At 36.8% G+C, this 17,280-nt stretch overlaps 1 protein-coding gene across 3 annotated transcripts in view; it reads left to right on the top strand.

Moving 5' to 3' along the window:
- Nucleotides 1-17,280, top strand: part of DIXDC1 (DIX domain containing 1) — an 83,112-nt gene that overhangs the window by 58,123 nt on the left and 7,709 nt on the right. For all 3 annotated transcript variants that reach the window (XM_079101612.1, XM_079101611.1, XM_079101613.1), the window contains 7 exons: nt 1,807-1,911; nt 2,318-2,371; nt 2,820-2,912; nt 2,993-3,064; nt 3,723-3,812; nt 4,098-4,259; nt 4,754-4,820. In XM_079101612.1, coding sequence (XP_078957738.1) covers nt 1,807-1,911; nt 2,318-2,371; nt 2,820-2,912; nt 2,993-3,064; nt 3,723-3,812; nt 4,098-4,259; nt 4,754-4,820 — 643 coding nt within the window. The remainder of the gene's footprint in view (nt 1-1,806; nt 1,912-2,317; nt 2,372-2,819; nt 2,913-2,992; nt 3,065-3,722; nt 3,813-4,097; nt 4,260-4,753; nt 4,821-17,280) is intronic.

A 17,280-nucleotide genomic window follows, 5' to 3' on the forward strand; every position in this document is an offset into this window, starting at 1 on the left:
CTTTCTGTCTCCCCAGTCATCTAGTTCTCTTTCCTGGAGGTAACTTATCAATTATCAGCAAATGTGTAGGTATATTGTAAAATATACATATGTGTATTTTACCCAAATAGTAGTATACTGTAAATACAGCTTGTTACTTTGCTCTTTGCACTTAGCAAGGGATCTTGTAGATCATTCTGTTGCACTAAAGACCTTCGTAGGTCGTTTTTATACTTGCATAGTATTCTAGTATATGCATATATGCTAATGTATTTAATTATATTTCTATTGATGGTATTTTATTTTCCAATCTTTTGCAAATACCAACAGTGATCTAGCTAATAACCATGAATATATGTTATTCATGTAATTGGGATTTATCTGCTGAATAAATACCCATAAGTATAAGAGGATATTCTTAAGCCTCTGCTGTTCCCCTCTTCCTTGCATACCCATTCATGAACTAGCCTGGACTGTAACTCAGCCATATCTTCCAAAGTATATTTTGTAACCATTTCAAAACACGGTCAAATAAGTTTGGGAAATGCCATGGTATCCAGAAGATTCACAGTGGATAATAGCAAGTTAAAGGATGTGAGAAGGTCTGTCATAAAGAGGTTGTCCTAAACAAATTTAGAATTATTAACCCAAAAAGTACCTTTTCTTGTAACTCATTAACATACCCTGGAGCACACTTTGCAAATGTTCTTCTAAAGTACCAATGCCAGGGACATCTTTGCCATGTACTGTCATGGAAGTCAGCATAATTAAGTCAGCATAATGGGCTACTACATTGTTCAGGGCCTGCACCATTCTTTGCACAGAAAAGTCGGAATAAATAATACTGAATGCAACCCCAGCCCAGAAGTTTCATTTGAAATTACCAGGGTTGGAGGAATGTGTTACAGCTGACCCTTGTACCTCCAGCTTACCTTTTCCTAGGCGTGGTAGGAACTAAGAGGCTTCACGCTGAGGGGAAGACTGCCTAAAGCTGTAAGATCCTAGAATTGGAATGAGGAAATATCAGTCCAAGAACACTTTAACAGTGGAAATATAATCCCAATCCTGGTCCAGAATAGGTTTTGGAAGCCAGTGGAAGCAGGACAGCAGCAAGACTGTGGAAACAAGAGAGGGAGTGATTTCCGGAATTATTTGTGAGAAGAGTGGCGGGCAAGGGTAGGACCATCCCTCTAGGAAATGGGACTACTGTGCAGAGAGGCAGAGGGAAAAAGAGCTAAACTTGATGCAGTATTTATATGCCCAAGACACAGATGAGAAAGCTAGGGTGGGAGAAGGGAGAGTTCATTGTCCAAGGTCAATGTCACAAAAGTAGTAAGTGGTAGTCTTGTAATTTGAATTTAGGTTTATTTGGTCCCATTCTCTGGACACCAGGCATTCAGGAATACAGTTTAGGGTAGGAATGAGTGGTAGGTGGAAGAAAAATCAGGTTTGGTCAGGTTGGTAAGACAATGGATAAGGTTTTCCTTTAGATGCTAGTGTCTTCAGAAAGGACAGATGTCAGCTTCTTATTGCAAGAAAGATCCTTATACTCCTTTTGTCTCCCAATTTACCAGAACTAATGCTGGTCAAGGATTTAGTAACTTTTGATAATAATTGACTAATTGATTAACTGAGACCATAATAATTAGTATGCTTTGGGGCTGGGGTTGTGGCTTAGTGGTGGAGCGCTTGCCTACCATGTGTGAGGCACTGGGTTCGATTCTCAGCACCACACATAAATAAATGAATAAAATAAAGGTCTATCACCATTTAAAAAGTAAAAAATAAAAAAACTTAAAAAAAATAATAAGTATACTTTTCCCCCAGGATGCCTTGCAACAGAGATTGACTCAGCAGGACACAGCTGTTCTTCAGCTCAAACAAGAACTGCTGAGGGCAAATATGGACAAAGATGAACTGCAGAACCAGAATGTGAGTCAAATGAATGAGCTCTGACTTCAGTGAGACCCCTTAGCTGAATAGGATTCCATTTGAATTCCTTGTAGATTGCCATCCAGATGTCTCTTTATCTTGCTTCTGGGAAGCTTACCCTCAGTGTCTGCAGTTATCTTTATTCCCCATCAGAAGATTCCTTGCTGTTCCTAGGTGAAAGCCCATACCACACTGGGCAGGAAGGTCCTTAACTTCTTCAAGTTTGAGGACAGTGAGGCAAAATTGTGGTTCTGTTGTCTGATTGTCTTACATAAAGACATGGAGAGAAGCTGTGTGTTTTTATCATAGCTATGCCCTCTCTATGCTGTATGTTATAACTGCCAATATTAATGCTGGTTCCAGGAATGTTGGTGCACATGCCAGTAAATTCTTTATATCATTGCAGGTGGATCTGCAGAGGAAGTTGGATGAGAGGAACCGGCTCTTGGGAGAATATAAAGTAAGGATAAATATTGGGAAAAAAAAAAGAATGAATATTGGTTTGAAAATGACTTCCACCTGACCTTTTATGAATAGCCCATTGTTGCTGTTGCTCAAGGAACACTTAAGTATTCTGTTCTCATCCTTGTTTTCTGGAAGGAAATCTTTTTCTTTGTTGCTTAATTCACCAGCCCTGAAGAATAGATAGCATTGCTAGGAGGAACAGAACCTAGAGTCTGAAAACTTCAGTTCCTGGTTTATCTTTGTCTCTAACTAGACAAAGTGGGCCATAGTGGGCCACTTACAAATGGTAGTTCCCGTCCTCTTCTTCCAAGAATCCTTTGCACTTTGTAAGGCTGTTGTGATGTGTCAAGTCTTCCTGGGGGAAAGGCCTGCCCACTGAGGCTTTGTGTAATTGCATTACAGAGGGTTTCAACACCCATCTGAAAACACTGTCTCTATTGCAGAAAGAGCTGGGGCAGAAGGATCGCCTCCTTCAACAGCACCAGGCTAAGCTGGAAGATGCACTCCGGAAACTCTCGGATGCCAGTTATCAGCAGGTCAGAACATACTCAGCCACTAAATTTCCTGTGCCTTTGGCCTGAAGAAACCCTTTTCTCATTTCATCCATGTTTTGCAGGTGGATCTAGAACGTGAACTAGAACACAAAGATGTCCTTTTGGCTCACTGTATGAAAAGAGAGGCGGATGAGGTAACCTTGAACTTTGTGTTTTCTCTCCCACATTTCCTGGCAAAGAGGGAGATTTTGTTTGTCACCAAGAGCTGAACCAATGCCACAGGACAGTTTTCTGAGAGGCTGTATGGGGAGGGGGTTAAGAGTGCAGCTTCCAGGATAAAAAAAGCCTAGTTCCAAATTCCAACCTTGTGTCTACTCTGTATAACCTTAAGATGAGCCCTAAGTGCAAGACTTATCTAGAAAATGGAAATAATACTGACATATCCACATAAATAACTAATATGGTCCTGTTAGAGGAACCTGGCTCAGAGTCAGGTTCAAAATATTAAACTGTTCTTATTTTGTTATAAAGCAAAGAGAGGAGGTGCTGGAATAGCATTCTGAGACCCTCCGGTGACTGTGACAGAGGCTAACTTGGTGGCCTCCAGGCCAAGGTTTCCTTTCATTCATTCTGCATTCCCTATGCCTTGTAAGCATTACTCAATGTAGCATTGATTTAGCAGGGAACAAAAGGGAAAACGCATCAGCACTTGCAAAGCTTACATTTTTACAGAGGTATTAAACAAATAATTATGTACTCTATTGGGAAGTGATAAATGTAAAGAAGAAAATTAAGACAGGGTGTCTTGTTCAGAACTCCTTTAACAGACATAATTTCTTCTGGCTGCTTTAGGTGACCAACTACACCAGTCACAATTCTCAAAGCAATGGTTTTCTCCTTCCAACAGCAGGAAAAGGAGCTGCTTCCATCACCCACAGAGGGGTAGGTTCCTTGGATTAGAACACAGACCTGCCACTTCTGGCTAAAACCAGAACAGTGTCCCAGCCATCCCCAGTGAACTAGGCTTCTAGTTCCCTAATGTGAGGCACTAGCTACCTAAAATTAAGAATTAGTGAGCAAACAGTAGGTCTGTCTCTGAGGAGAAAACTTTCTTCCACAAAAATAAAGGACACACCTTTCTCCTTTATCTTCTTATGTCCAGCTGTTGGGATGTGGCTAATAATATGGTACTGTACCATGGCAACAGCATCTAATTGTTGTCCACAGACCAGTGACCTGCAGCTTGTTCGAGATGCTCTCCGCAGCCTGCGCAACAGCTTCAGTGGCCATGATCCCCAGCACCACACCATTGACAGCCTGGAGCAGGGCATCTCCAGTCTTATGGAGCGCCTGCACATCATGGAGACACAGAAGAAACAAGAAAGGAAGGTAATTCTCTTGTTGCAATGTTTCGCTTAAGCAAGCACCATGAGCAAGCTTGGTTTTATGAATTTTAAATTAGATGAAGGCAGCACTAAAAGACCTAAGACCCTGCTGAAGATTCCAGTTGGTTTGCTCTTTGGTTTTCTTCTCAGTGGAACTTTATTCATCATGGTATGACAATCCAGGGAAGGAATTCGTGGTAACTCTCAGTCTTAGCAGCTGTGTGGTTGTCTAATTTGGCTCTTGACCGCATGAGCTCTCTTTACTGCTTATTCTTTTCCCTTTTACCCCCATAATGAAGTTAGCCTTGGATGAAAAAAATATATGGAAAATGCATTGAAAACTGGAAAGCTTTTCATTAAGATAAATGTGTTAATTTTTGTATTTTCTGGAAGAGGTAGTAGAAAAATATATGTTTTAGGCTCCTTTTCATAATTTAAGTTTCTTGGTTAAGTTCTTCCATTGATTATAATTCCTGTGATTTTTGTGTGGCTCCCCAGGTTTGGAGCAAGTCACCCAGAATGCAAGCAGGTAGTGAATACCGGGATTCCTGGCCCCCTAATTCAAGTAAGTACTCATCATGGCTCTGTAAGAATTCCTAGCATTTTAGACCAGGAATTTGGTATTTTTCATGCTACAGTATTTGGGGGATAGATTTTTCTTGTAGTACTTCACTTTTATGTTTTTTTCCTTAGCAGTGGTTAGAACTGTTAGTTCTAGAACTACGAGGGCACATATCATCATTACCACCACCATCAACCCAGTAATCATGTAGTCACATGCAGGATGCTACTGGCTCAGGGGCTAGGGTATCTGGAAAATATGCAAGTTCAACACGTTTATGCTGAGCAAAAGCAAAATAAAAAAACAACAAAGATACACATGTACACATACAAATCACCCTGTAGCCACAAAGAACACACACATACAAATGAAAGAAAAATATTCACTTTCTCCTAAAGGCAAGAAATTTAATTTCTTGGGGAATTTTCCTTAAAAGTTTTGAGTAATTAGGTCATTAAACTTTAAGTCCTGAAAAATATTTGCACCATCTAGTGGCTGTGGCTAGGAAGTCATTTTAACCCTCTTCATGCCTGGATCATTATGTTTTTTTCCCTGTTAGGTTCACCTTGTTGGAAATCTATCTTTTCTGTCCATTTTTATTTTTGTGTACATCTCACCTTTTTGTTTGATATTATTCACATTGTCTTATTTTTGCAAAAACCAAATTCAAAAGTAAACGACTTACAAAATCAAATATTAAAAATATGACTGGAACCAGTTTTCTGTTATGTATGTAATTTAAAAAATCACATTAACTACTCAGAAGACTGAGGAAGGAGGAAGTTTGGGACCAGGTGGGGCAACTTAGTGAGACCCCATCTTAAAATAAAATTTAAAAAGGACTGGGGATGTAGCTCAGTGGTAGAGCACTTATGTAGCAGATGCAAGACGCTAGGTTCAATCCCTAATACTAAAAGACAAAACAAAAAACACTTTGAAAGGCAGATTCTAAAGAAAAACTCTTAAAATATGTGCACAAATATGAAATTAAAATGTTTTTGTAGAGTAAATAAAAATAACATTCTCCAGCCTCTGATCCTAGATATCCTTTTCTTTTGGGTGAGGTATCTGTGTTGGGAATGAAACAATTTATTTTAGTTCCAAAATGAGTTTCAGTATCTTTTCCTAGCAATGTTTTGTAATAGTCATTTATTGAAAAGATTTTAATTTTTTAGTTATCCTTTTCAGTATTTTCTCTAGGTGAGTGTAAGCTGCCAAATAGTTGTAAATATTTGGAAATTCTTTTTCAAAAGTCCAATAAATCCCTCCCTCCCTAGAAAAATTCTTTCTTTCATATATAGTTCTTACTAAAAACACAATAAACAAATTTACAGTGGTTTGTTCACTAGGGTGTTAAAACTTCCATTGACACTCATGTTCACAAATAAGTTGAAATGCCTCTCATCTCATCAAACCAAAAACTTCTGTGACTCTGCTGTCCCTTTAGCTACTGATTTATTTCTCTTATTCTCTTACATAAAGCTTCTTAAAATGATAGTGTCACTTTCTTTTCTTCCTCACTTCCATTCACTGCTAGTCCACTAGATTGGTTTTCTCAGTTATTCCACTTAATTTTCTTATTTTTTAAAATATATTTTTAGTCATAGATGGACACAATACCTTTATTTGATTGATTTATTTAATTTATGTGGTGCTGAGGATTGAACCCAGTGCCTTACACATGCTAGGCAAGTGCTCTACCATGAGCTACAACCCCAACCCTCAACTACTTTTATGTGGTGATTATTTTAAAATTTTATCTCTAATTTCCAGCCCTTTTCTGAGCTTCAAGGATATATTTTTGAATGTCAGTTAGTTCTCTCTGTGAGGGTCCAAAGGACTTAAACTTAGGTCCAAAACTGAACATAAAGCACTAGAGTAGGAAAAATACAGAATATGAGATCAGACAAGCTGGGCACAGTGGTGTATGCCTATAATCCCAGTGACTTGGGAGGCTGAGGCAGGAGGATTGCACGTTAAATACCAACCTCAGCAACTCAGCGAGGTCCTAGGTGACTTGTCTTTTTTTTTTTTTTGTGGTACTGGGGATCGAACTCAGGGCCTTGTGATTGCGAGGCAAGCACTCTACCAGCTGAGCTATCTCCCCAGCCCTAGACCTTGTCTTGAAATAAAAAATAAAAAGAACTGGGGATGTGGCTCACTGGTTAAGCATCCCTGGGTTCAATGCCCAGTATCAAAAAAGTTAAAATAAAATCAGACAGCTCTGAGGTATATCTTGTTGGCTTTGCTACTTAGATTAGCAGAGTGTGTGAACATGGACAAGAACATTAATAAACAACTCTGAATCACAACTTTCTTACCTATGAAATGCAGATAATCTTGAAAGATTTGAGGATTAAAGGAAATATGTGGAAATGATCTCTTTTTCAACACAACCAAATTTACTAAAAAATGACCTTCTTTCTGAACACCCTTCCTTTCTTGTCATTTACTCTTGAGAGAAAACAACAATTATTACATATTTTAAAAGTAATACAAGTGGGCAGTGGCACAGGCCCAGTGACTCAGGAGGCTGAGGGCAGGAGGATCACAGTCATTTGAGGCCAGCCTCAGCAGCTTAGCAAGAACTTTAGCAACTTTGATCCTTTCTCCAACACAAAAATTAAAAAAGAACTAGGGATGTAGCTCAGCTGGGTTCCATCCCTAGTGCTTAAAAAATAAAAATTAATACAGTAGATTAGTGGAATAGAATTGAGAGTGCAGATAAAAACCCATTTTCTCTGGTCAATTGACCAGGAAAATGGCACTGGAATAACCAGATATCCATATGAACTAAGACCTCTACCACTCACCATATACAAATTAACTCAGAATGGATCAGTGATCTAAGTATATGAGCTAAAACTGTAAAACTTTTAGGAAGAAAATATAGGGGAAGTGTTCATGTCCTTGGATTTGGCAGTGGGTTTTTTAGATATGACCTCAAAAGTATATTTAATAAAAGCAAAAGATAGAAAAATTGGATTTCACAAAATTAAAAGCTTTTGTTCCTAAGAAACCTACAGAAGTGAGGCCCTGGGTTCGATTCTCAGCACCACATAAAAAATGAAAAAATAAAATAAAGGTATTGTATCCATTAAAAAAAAAAAACTACAGCATATGAGAAAGTATTTGCAAATCACATAGTTAATACATAAAGATTTCTTAAAGCTTAACAACAAAAAGGCAAACAATATGACAAAAATGGTCAAAGGACTTCAAAGGACATTTCTCCAAAGAAGATTAAACAAATGGTGAATAAATCCATGATAAGATGTTCAAAACCTTACGAGGGAACTGCAAACCAAAACAGTTGAGAGTGTAGCATGGTGGTAGAGTATATGCTTAGAATGCACAAGGCCATAGACTTAATCCCCAGCACCAAAAATCAAAATGAAAAGCCACAATGATATACCACTTCACACCTATTTGATGCTTCCAAACAATGGAAAATAGCAAGTATTGGCAAAGACATGGAGAAATTGGATCCTTATAAGTTGCTATGGGAATATAAAATGGTTCAGGTACTGTGAAAGAGTTTGGTGGGTCCTCAAAAAGTTAAATGTAGAAGTATCATAGGATCAAGCAATTCTGCTTCTAGGTATATATCTTAAAGAATTGAACACAGGTGTTTGGAAGACTTGTATGTACATGTTTACACATCAATATTAACAATAGCCAAAAAGTAGAAACAACCAGAATGTCCATCCATCAGTTGAAGAGTGGATAAACAGATTTTGGTATATGCAAACAGTGAATATGAGGAAGTAAGTTCTAATACATGCCACAACAGAGATGACATAGATGAACATTGAAAACATTATGCTACATGAAAGATACCAGACATAAAATGGCACAAATTATATGAGTCTGTAAATATGAAATGTCCAGAATGGGCAATGGATAGATGCCAGAAACAATAGAGGGAGGGAGAAATGGGTACAGGTTTCCTTTTGGGATGACGACAATATTCTGGAACTAGATAGTGGGGATTGTTTGCACAACACTGTGCATATATTTAATGCTACTGAATTGTATACTTTAAAATGGTTAAAATGATACATTTTACCTTATGTGACTTTTACCTCATTTTTAAAAAAGTGATTTGAAAGACCAGGCACAGTGGCACATGCCTATAATCCCAGTGATTTAGGAGGCTGAGGCAGGAGGATCACAAGTTCAAAGCCAGCCTCAGCAACTTAGGCCCTAAGCAAGTCCCCCATGAAACAATTTTAAAAAGCAATATGATTCTGGTTTCTGCTTACAATGTAGAAAGGTGGAAAGACTTTTTTTCCCCTCTGAGGGGGGAAAGACTCTTTATTTCTACTCTAACAGCAAGAAAAAGTTGGATAATCTAAAATATTGTAATTTCATTGAACTCATCAGAAAGATGAGGTCACAGGGAAATCAACCAGACTGAATTAGGAGCAGGTGCTTCCAAAGAGAAGTAGGATGCAAGTCCTGGCTCACTTGTGCCAGGGTACGGAAGGAAGATGGGGCCATTATATAAACAGAAGGATTCAGTTAAGATTTTTAATGATTTGCTAAAGACTGAACAAAGAACCTTGGGGACCACAGACCTTTGTTGGGTTCTTATGAAAAAGATTGATTATAGGGATAAAATCTAAAGAAAACCTCCCCCAAGGGCTGGAGAAGTAGCTCAGTGGTAGAGCGCTTGTTTGTATAAGGCCTTGGGTTCAATTCCAAGCACCACAAAACCAACCAAATAACAACAACAACAACAACAACAACAACAACAAAACACACACACACACACACACACACACACACACACACACACACCCCAAACTTCCCCCAGTGGTGCAAACCCAGAGGAAGGGAGCATCTGCCACTGAAGGAGAAGAACAAAAGCCCCACCTGGACCATGCTTCTTTGTGGATTAAAAGCCTTCAACCACTAGGAGAGGGCAGCAAAATCCTTTTGTTCCCTCCCTTCTTGATCCAGGCAAAAGTGAAGACCCATTACTGCTAGGGAGAAGGGAAATGGAAAAAGAAAAAACAAAAACAAAAGAACCCTCTGCCCTGACAGAGGAGAAGGAAACCATTTTGAGCTCAGATCATTAGAGGTTGCCTACCACAGGGGTAGGAACTGAAAAACCCTGACAGGCTGACTCAGCACCACAGAGAATCTCTTCTCACCTCTCTTAACCAGATGAGCAAGCACTGTGTAAAAAGCGACAGCAATCTACCACTGAGTGAGGGGCACAAGCATAGAGAAACTGAATCTGAAACTGAAACTGAATCTGAATCTGCAAGTGTACAAGTGTGTCTAAGGACAGGTCAGGAACATTGAGGGAGATCCCTCTAGAAAACAAGTGTCTCCTAAACATAACTCTAGAGGAACTTGAAGATGATGATGCGCTGAGGTAATCTTAACAACAAAAGTCCCAATCCCAGTTCAACTCCTGACTAAATTTTTATTAAAAATTTTAATAAAAAAGAAAAAGTCACTGTCAAGAGTCAAAGCAATCAACAGAACCGAACTCAGATATGACAAGGTTGTTGTAACTATCAGACAAGGAATTTAAAATAACTATGATTGTTATGTTAAATTCTCTAATAGAAATGTTAATATTTATACACAGATGAGGAATTTTAGCATCGAGATGGGAATTTTAAGAAGGAATCACATAGACATGTTAAAAATAAAAGTAAAAGGTGAAGGCTGCCTTCAGCAGGCTCATAAGTAAACTCAACACATCTAAGTGAAGAATCAGCACACTTGCAGACAGGATGATAGGAATTACCCAGTCTTTAACACAAAGAGAAAAAGTGTAGGGAAAGGGAAACAAACAAAACTAGAGCATCAATACTTGTGGGAGACAATGTCAAATGGACTAAAACATGTATAATTGGAATCCCTGAACAAGAGTCAGAACAGGGCAGAAGAAATATTTGAAGAACTAATGGCCAAATTTAAAAAAAAATAATAGAAGATATCAAACTACAGATGCAAGAAGCTCAGAACCTAGAGAAGGATGAATAATAGCAACAAAATATTCAAGTTACTGACAAATATATGGAGAGAATCGTGAATGTTGAAAAGGGAAAACATTTCATATACAAGAACGAAGATTCGAATATCAATATAATTCTCTTCTGAAATAATGAAAGCCATAAGTGGAGGGGTCACCTTTAAAATACTGAAAGCCAAAAAAAAAAAAAAAAAGTAAATCTAGAATTGTACAGTTAGAGAACATGTGTCTTTTTAGACAAAAACTTGGAAAAATTATCATAAGCAGACTTGCACTATAAGAAATGTTAACTTTCTTAGAAGGAATTTGATACTAGAAGTAAACTAGAATCTATACAAAGAAATGCTTAAAATGAAGATTAAATATAAACAAATCTGATTTTTAATTATCTAAAAGATAAACTGTTTAAAGCAAAAATAGTATTGCTGTATTGTGGATTTATGCCATATGTAAAAGTGACAGGTATGACGATAGCACAAAATTTGGGAGGTGGGATTTGTAAGTTTCTTAGACTATGGGGAAGATCCGTACTATTGTCATTTGAAAATTGGGGCTGTGGCTATAGCCCATTGGTAGAGTATATTCAAGACTCAATGTTCAATCCTAAGCACCAAAACAAACTAAAATAAACAAAAACAGACTGTGACTAATTAAAAATGTACATTGTAAGTCTAGGCGCAACCATGAATTTTTTCATATTAAATAAATAGTTTATAGTAGAGATAAAAAAGATCATAAACATATTCAGTCTAGTATCAAAAAATAAGAGAATGTGAAATACCTCATTGTTAAAAATATTGCTTAGAAATTGAGCTGATATGTCAAAATTGAAAATCTAAAACACTGGTATTTGAAGACAATATGGGAAAGCATGTAAAAATCTCAGTACAAAGGAGGCAAGGAGAGTCAGGTGCAGTGGTATTTACCTGTAATCCCCCCAACTTTGGAGGCTGAGGCAGAAGGATCACAAGTTCAAGGCCCTAAGCAATTTAGCAAAACTCTGCTTCAAAATAAAAAGTAAAAAGGACTAGGAATGTGGCTTAGTGATTAAGTGCCTCTGAGTTTAATCTCTAGTACAAAACAAACAAAAAACCCCAGAAAACAAAGAGATAAACAAACAAAAAAAGGAGACAAGGAGAGAAAGAAGATAAAAGAAAAATGGAACAAAAAAACATGAAATAAATATAATACAACCAGGAAGAAGATAATTTTTTAAAAATCAGTTTTTTATTATATAGCTCTTTATCACTTACAAAATTATTTCTACCAGCATAATATTATTTAGAAGGCTACGTGATTGGTAGGAAAAATATAATTTTGGAGTTAAAAAAAAGTTTTATTTTAACTCTGGTGTGCCCCTTAGGAACTCTGGGACTCTAGAGCTGGATGCTTTATTCCTTTAAGCTCCGTCCCTCATTGGTAGATGTAGATGATAATACCCATTTGCTGTTACTGATAGAGTTGCTGGTCTGAAAACTACTGACAGTGGTTGGAAAACACTGACCATGAAACTATTATCATTGTATTTAGTGGAAAATGGTAGATTTTAATCCAAACATATGATTATGTTAAATATGAGTGATCTAATCTTATCAGTTAAAAAATTAATGTTTCACTGGGTACAGTGGTGCATACATGTAATTCCCGCAGCTCAGGAGGCTGAGGCAAGAGGATTCCAAGTCTGAGGCCAGCCTCAGCAACTTGGTGAGGCCATAAGCAATTTAGCAAGACTCTCTCTCAAAAAAATAAAATAAAAAGGGCTGGGGATGAGGCTCAGTGGTTAAGCACCTGGGGGTTCAATCCCCCTGGTACCAAAAAAAAAAAAAAAAAAAAAAATCAGATAAAGTGCACTTCAGAACAAGGACTATTTCCAGATATAAAGAAAGATACTACATAATGAAAAAGAGGTTACTTCACTAAGAAGATAACAACAATCCTAAATATGTACATAATAACAGATTCAAAATACGTGATGCACAAATTGATATAAAGGAGAAGTAAATAAATCTACAGCTAAAATTGGAGACTGTAATCAATAGAATTGCAGTAATCAATAGAATTAGTAGACAGTACATCAATCATCAATCAACTCTTTGTGACTGATATTTAGAAAACATGCCACCTGATGATGGTAGAACACATATTCTTTTCAAGTACATTTGGAATATTCACCAAGATAGTCCATAATCTGGCCATAAAACAAAACTTGAATTCAAATCATACTGAGTGTGTTTTCTGATCATTGTGGAATTAAACTAGACATCAGTAATAGAAAAATATCTTGAATAAAATTATGGCATTTGCAGGCAAATGGATGAAATTGGAGAATATCATACTAAGTGAGATAAGCCAATCTCAAAAAACTAAAGGACGAATGATCTCGCTGATAAGTGGATGAGGACATATAATGGGGGGTAGGAGGGGTTAGCGTTAGGGTTAGGGTTAGGTTTAGGGTTAGGGATAAAGATGGTGGTAAGAATGGAGGAAGGAAGGACTGTATAGTGGGAAAAGAGGGGTGGGAGGGGTGGGGGGAAGGGAAAAACAACAATGAATCAAACAACATTGCACTATGTGAATTTATGATTTTTAATTAAAAAAGTAAGAAAAAAGAAAAAAAATATCTTGAAAATCCACAAATATTTAGAAATTGGAAATATTTCTAAATATCTTTTTGGATCAAAGAGGAATTCATGAAGGAAATGCAAACTATTTGGAATTTAATAGAAATTGAAATGAATACACAGTATATCAGAATCTGTGGGATGCAACAAAAGCAGTGCTTAGAAGGAAAGTCATAGCATTAAGGACATACACGGTAAGGAGGAACGGTAATCAATGGCGTCATTGATCTAAACTTCCACCTTGAGAAACATGAGAAAAAGGGCAAACTAAATCCAAAGCAAGCAGAAGAAAGTAATAAATATTAGAATGGAAATCAATGACTTTGAAAACAAAATCAGAAAAAAAAATCAATCAAACCAAAAATTGGTTCCTTAAAAGGTTTAATAAAATCAATAAACCTGTAGCCAGACTGACCAAAAAAGAGGTCACAGTTTCTCATTATTAGGACTAAAATAGAACATCATAATAGCTCCTTTAGACATTAAAAAGAATAAGGGAATATTAAGGCCAGGCACAGTGGCACTTGCCTATAATCCCTGCAATTCAGGAGGCTGAGGTAGGAGGATTGCAAGTTTGAAGCCAGCCTCACGAACTTAGTGAGGCCATAAGCAACTTAGCGAGATTCTGTCTCAAAATTAAAAAATAAAAAAGGCTGGGGATGTAGTTCAGGGCTGAAGCAGCCCTGGGTTCAATACCTGGTTAAAAAAAAAAAAAGAATATTAAAAACAACTTTATGGATTGGATGGACTGGGGATGTAGTGCAGTAATAAGAGTGCATTCATGAAGTCCTAGGTTTAGTCCCCAGTACTTCAGTAAACAAAACAAAAACTTCATGTTTATAAATCTGACAACTTGACAAAATGGATAAATTTCTTGGAAGATACAAACTGAAAAGAAGAAATGTGTAAACTGAATAGTTTGATAGTAAATAAGATTGAATTTATAATTTAAAATCAAATCAGGATTTTGGGATTTCTATTTTTTTCTGAAATTTTGTAGTTCTAGATGGACAGCATGTCTTTATTTTATTTTATTTTTTGTTTATGTGGTGCTAAGGATTGAACCCAGTGCCTCACACATGCCAGGCAAGCACTCTGTCACTAAGCTACAGCCCAGCCCCTGGATTTTGGGATTTCAAAATTTGAAATTCTCCATCAGGACCAGATGGAAGTATGGAAGGAAGAAATGCCAACTGTACACAAATTCTTCCAGAGAATAGATCACTTCCCAACACATTTTATTTCACCCTGATACCAAAATCAGGGTCACTAATGAATACAGATGTATAAAAGAAAAACAAATTGGAAAGTTAAAAAACTTGTCTGTAGATGATGTGATTGTCTATATAGAAGATACCAGTGAACCTTCAGTAAAGCTATGTGACTAAGGGGTATAAGTTTAATAAGGTTGCAGGACATAAGGTTAATATAAAACAGTTGCACTTATTCTATATAATAGCAATGAATATTTGGAAATAGAAAAAAATCACAAAGGAACCATTTATGGTAGCACCGAAAATACCATGAAATAGGCATAAGCTGTATAAAATTGTGCAGCAGAAGTGTGCTGAGAACTGTAAGACACTGATAAAATAAATGAAAGATAAACCAATGGACTGAGGAACTGTGTTTATGGATTGAAACACTCAACATTAACATGGCATTTCTTTGCCAGATTATCTGGAGTCAGTACAATTTCAATGACAATCCTACAAGACTTTTTTTTTTTTTTTAGATAAAATAAGCTGATTCCAAAATTCATATAGAGCAATATGAAGACTAGATTTAACTCCCTTCCCAAATATTGGAAAAAATGAAAAAAGTACTTGGAGTCCACAATGATATAAAAATTAACTATAAAGTAAAGTAATCAAGACAGTGTAGTTTGGTGAATGGATGGACACATAATGAGTGTGTGAGGAACAGAACTGAGCTCAAAATAGACTCACATTATTTGAGCAGTTGATTTTTTCAACAGTGGTACAAAGGCAAATCAATGGCAAAAAGATAGGCTTTCCAAAACTAATGCTAGAACAATTAAAGACCCATACTTTAAAAAAAGTTTTAAAATTTAAATAAAAAAAAAAGTGAGTTTTGACTTATCCCTCATACTGTATACAGGAGTGAACTCTAAACGGATCATGGACTTAAAAGTGAAATGTCATTCTTTTTCACTAGTCACTACTTTCACTAGTGTCACTGATGATCGATTTACCAAACCAGTCTTTCTCTGCTAGATCTCTGTGGAATTTGACATCATGACTACTCTTTTTAAAATGCTCCTCAAATGTGTATATAACATTTGTCTTTCAGAGGGCTGCATAACAAAAATTTCAAACATGGATGTCTTAAACAATAGAAATTTATTTTCCTTACAGTTCTGGTGAGGGCACTTTTCCTAGCTTGCAGAAGGTTGCCTTCTCTCTGTTCTGTTGGATCAGGACTCTACACTTATGGCCTCGTTTAGGACCTCTTTAAAGGCCCTATCTCCAATATGATACACGAAGGGTTAGAGCTTCAACATAGGAATTTGGGTTTGGGGACCCATGGCAACTAGCTTCATGTCTATTTTATTATATGGAAACGGTTTCTATCTCACTCCACTAGATTTTGAGATCCTTAAATGTGGGGAATTTTGCTAATTTCTTTGTGCATCTTGAATACTTCATACACAATAAATACTTAATAAACATTTTAAATTAATAATTAGGATAAGTAATTCACTTCTGTTCTCATATCATAGGTAATGGTATCACTATGTATCTGTCTTCCCAGGCTATAAATCTTTTTAAAAAAACTTTAGTTGTAGATGGACAAAATACCTTTATTTAATTTATTTATTTTTATGTGGTGCTGAGGATGAAACCCATGCTAGGCAAATGCTCTACCACTGAGCTACATACAACCCCAGCCCCAGACAATAAATCTTAAGTCATTTTTTACTTTTCCCTTTAATTCTCTAGTATCAAGACTTTTACTTTCTAAAGGTTTTTCAAATCCATTCCTTCTCTGGCTCCAGGGATACATCTTACCCTTTCCTCATCTTTCAGTTTGTTTCAACTGTTTCTTAATGGAGCTTCTGGCTTCCAGTGTTTATCACATCCAATTCATACTTTGTTGCTAGATTAATCTTTCTAAAGTGTAATCTAATCTATCATTTCCTTTTAGTATCTTCTCATAGCATTAAGACTTAAATATTTTTTTTGTTGTTTTCTGGTACTGGGGATTGAAACCAGAGGCACTTTACCACTGAGCTACATCCGCAGCTCTTTTTATTTTGAGACGGTCTCACTAAGTTACTTAGGGCCTAGTTTGGTTGCTGAGTGTGACCTCAAATTTGTGATCCTCCCGCCTGAGCCTCCAGAATCACTGGGATTATAGGTGTGTGCTGTTGCACTCAGCAGGACCTACATTTTAAAGTCTTAGCCTGTCAGAGGCCTCTGACTGGCTCTGCCTACCCACTACTTCTCAGTGTCTTCTTTAAATACATGTTCGTCTTTTCCAATTTTGGGAAAATGTTGGAGTGCCCTTTGCAGTTTGTCAATCTTATGATTTTTTTTTTCTTGTGGTGCTGGGGATTGAACCTGGGGCTTCATACATGCTAATAAGCAAGTGTACTACCATTGAACTGTACTCCCAATTTTTTTTTAAGGAGTTAAAAATATAATAAATATGACAGATATAAAATGTTCTGCTTCTAATTTCTATATCAATGCATACACCAGAAACTTACATAGTAGATTTTTGGGGCCAAAGGGAGAATGTTGATAGTTTTTTTTTTATTGTAAACAAATGGGATACATGTTGTTTCTCTGTTTGTACATGGTGTAAAGGCATACCATTTGTG

Source organism: Sciurus vulgaris (genome assembly GCF_902686455.1).
Source record: "Sciurus vulgaris genome assembly, chromosome: 11".
NCBI lineage: Eukaryota > Metazoa > Chordata > Mammalia > Rodentia > Sciuridae > Sciurus > Sciurus vulgaris.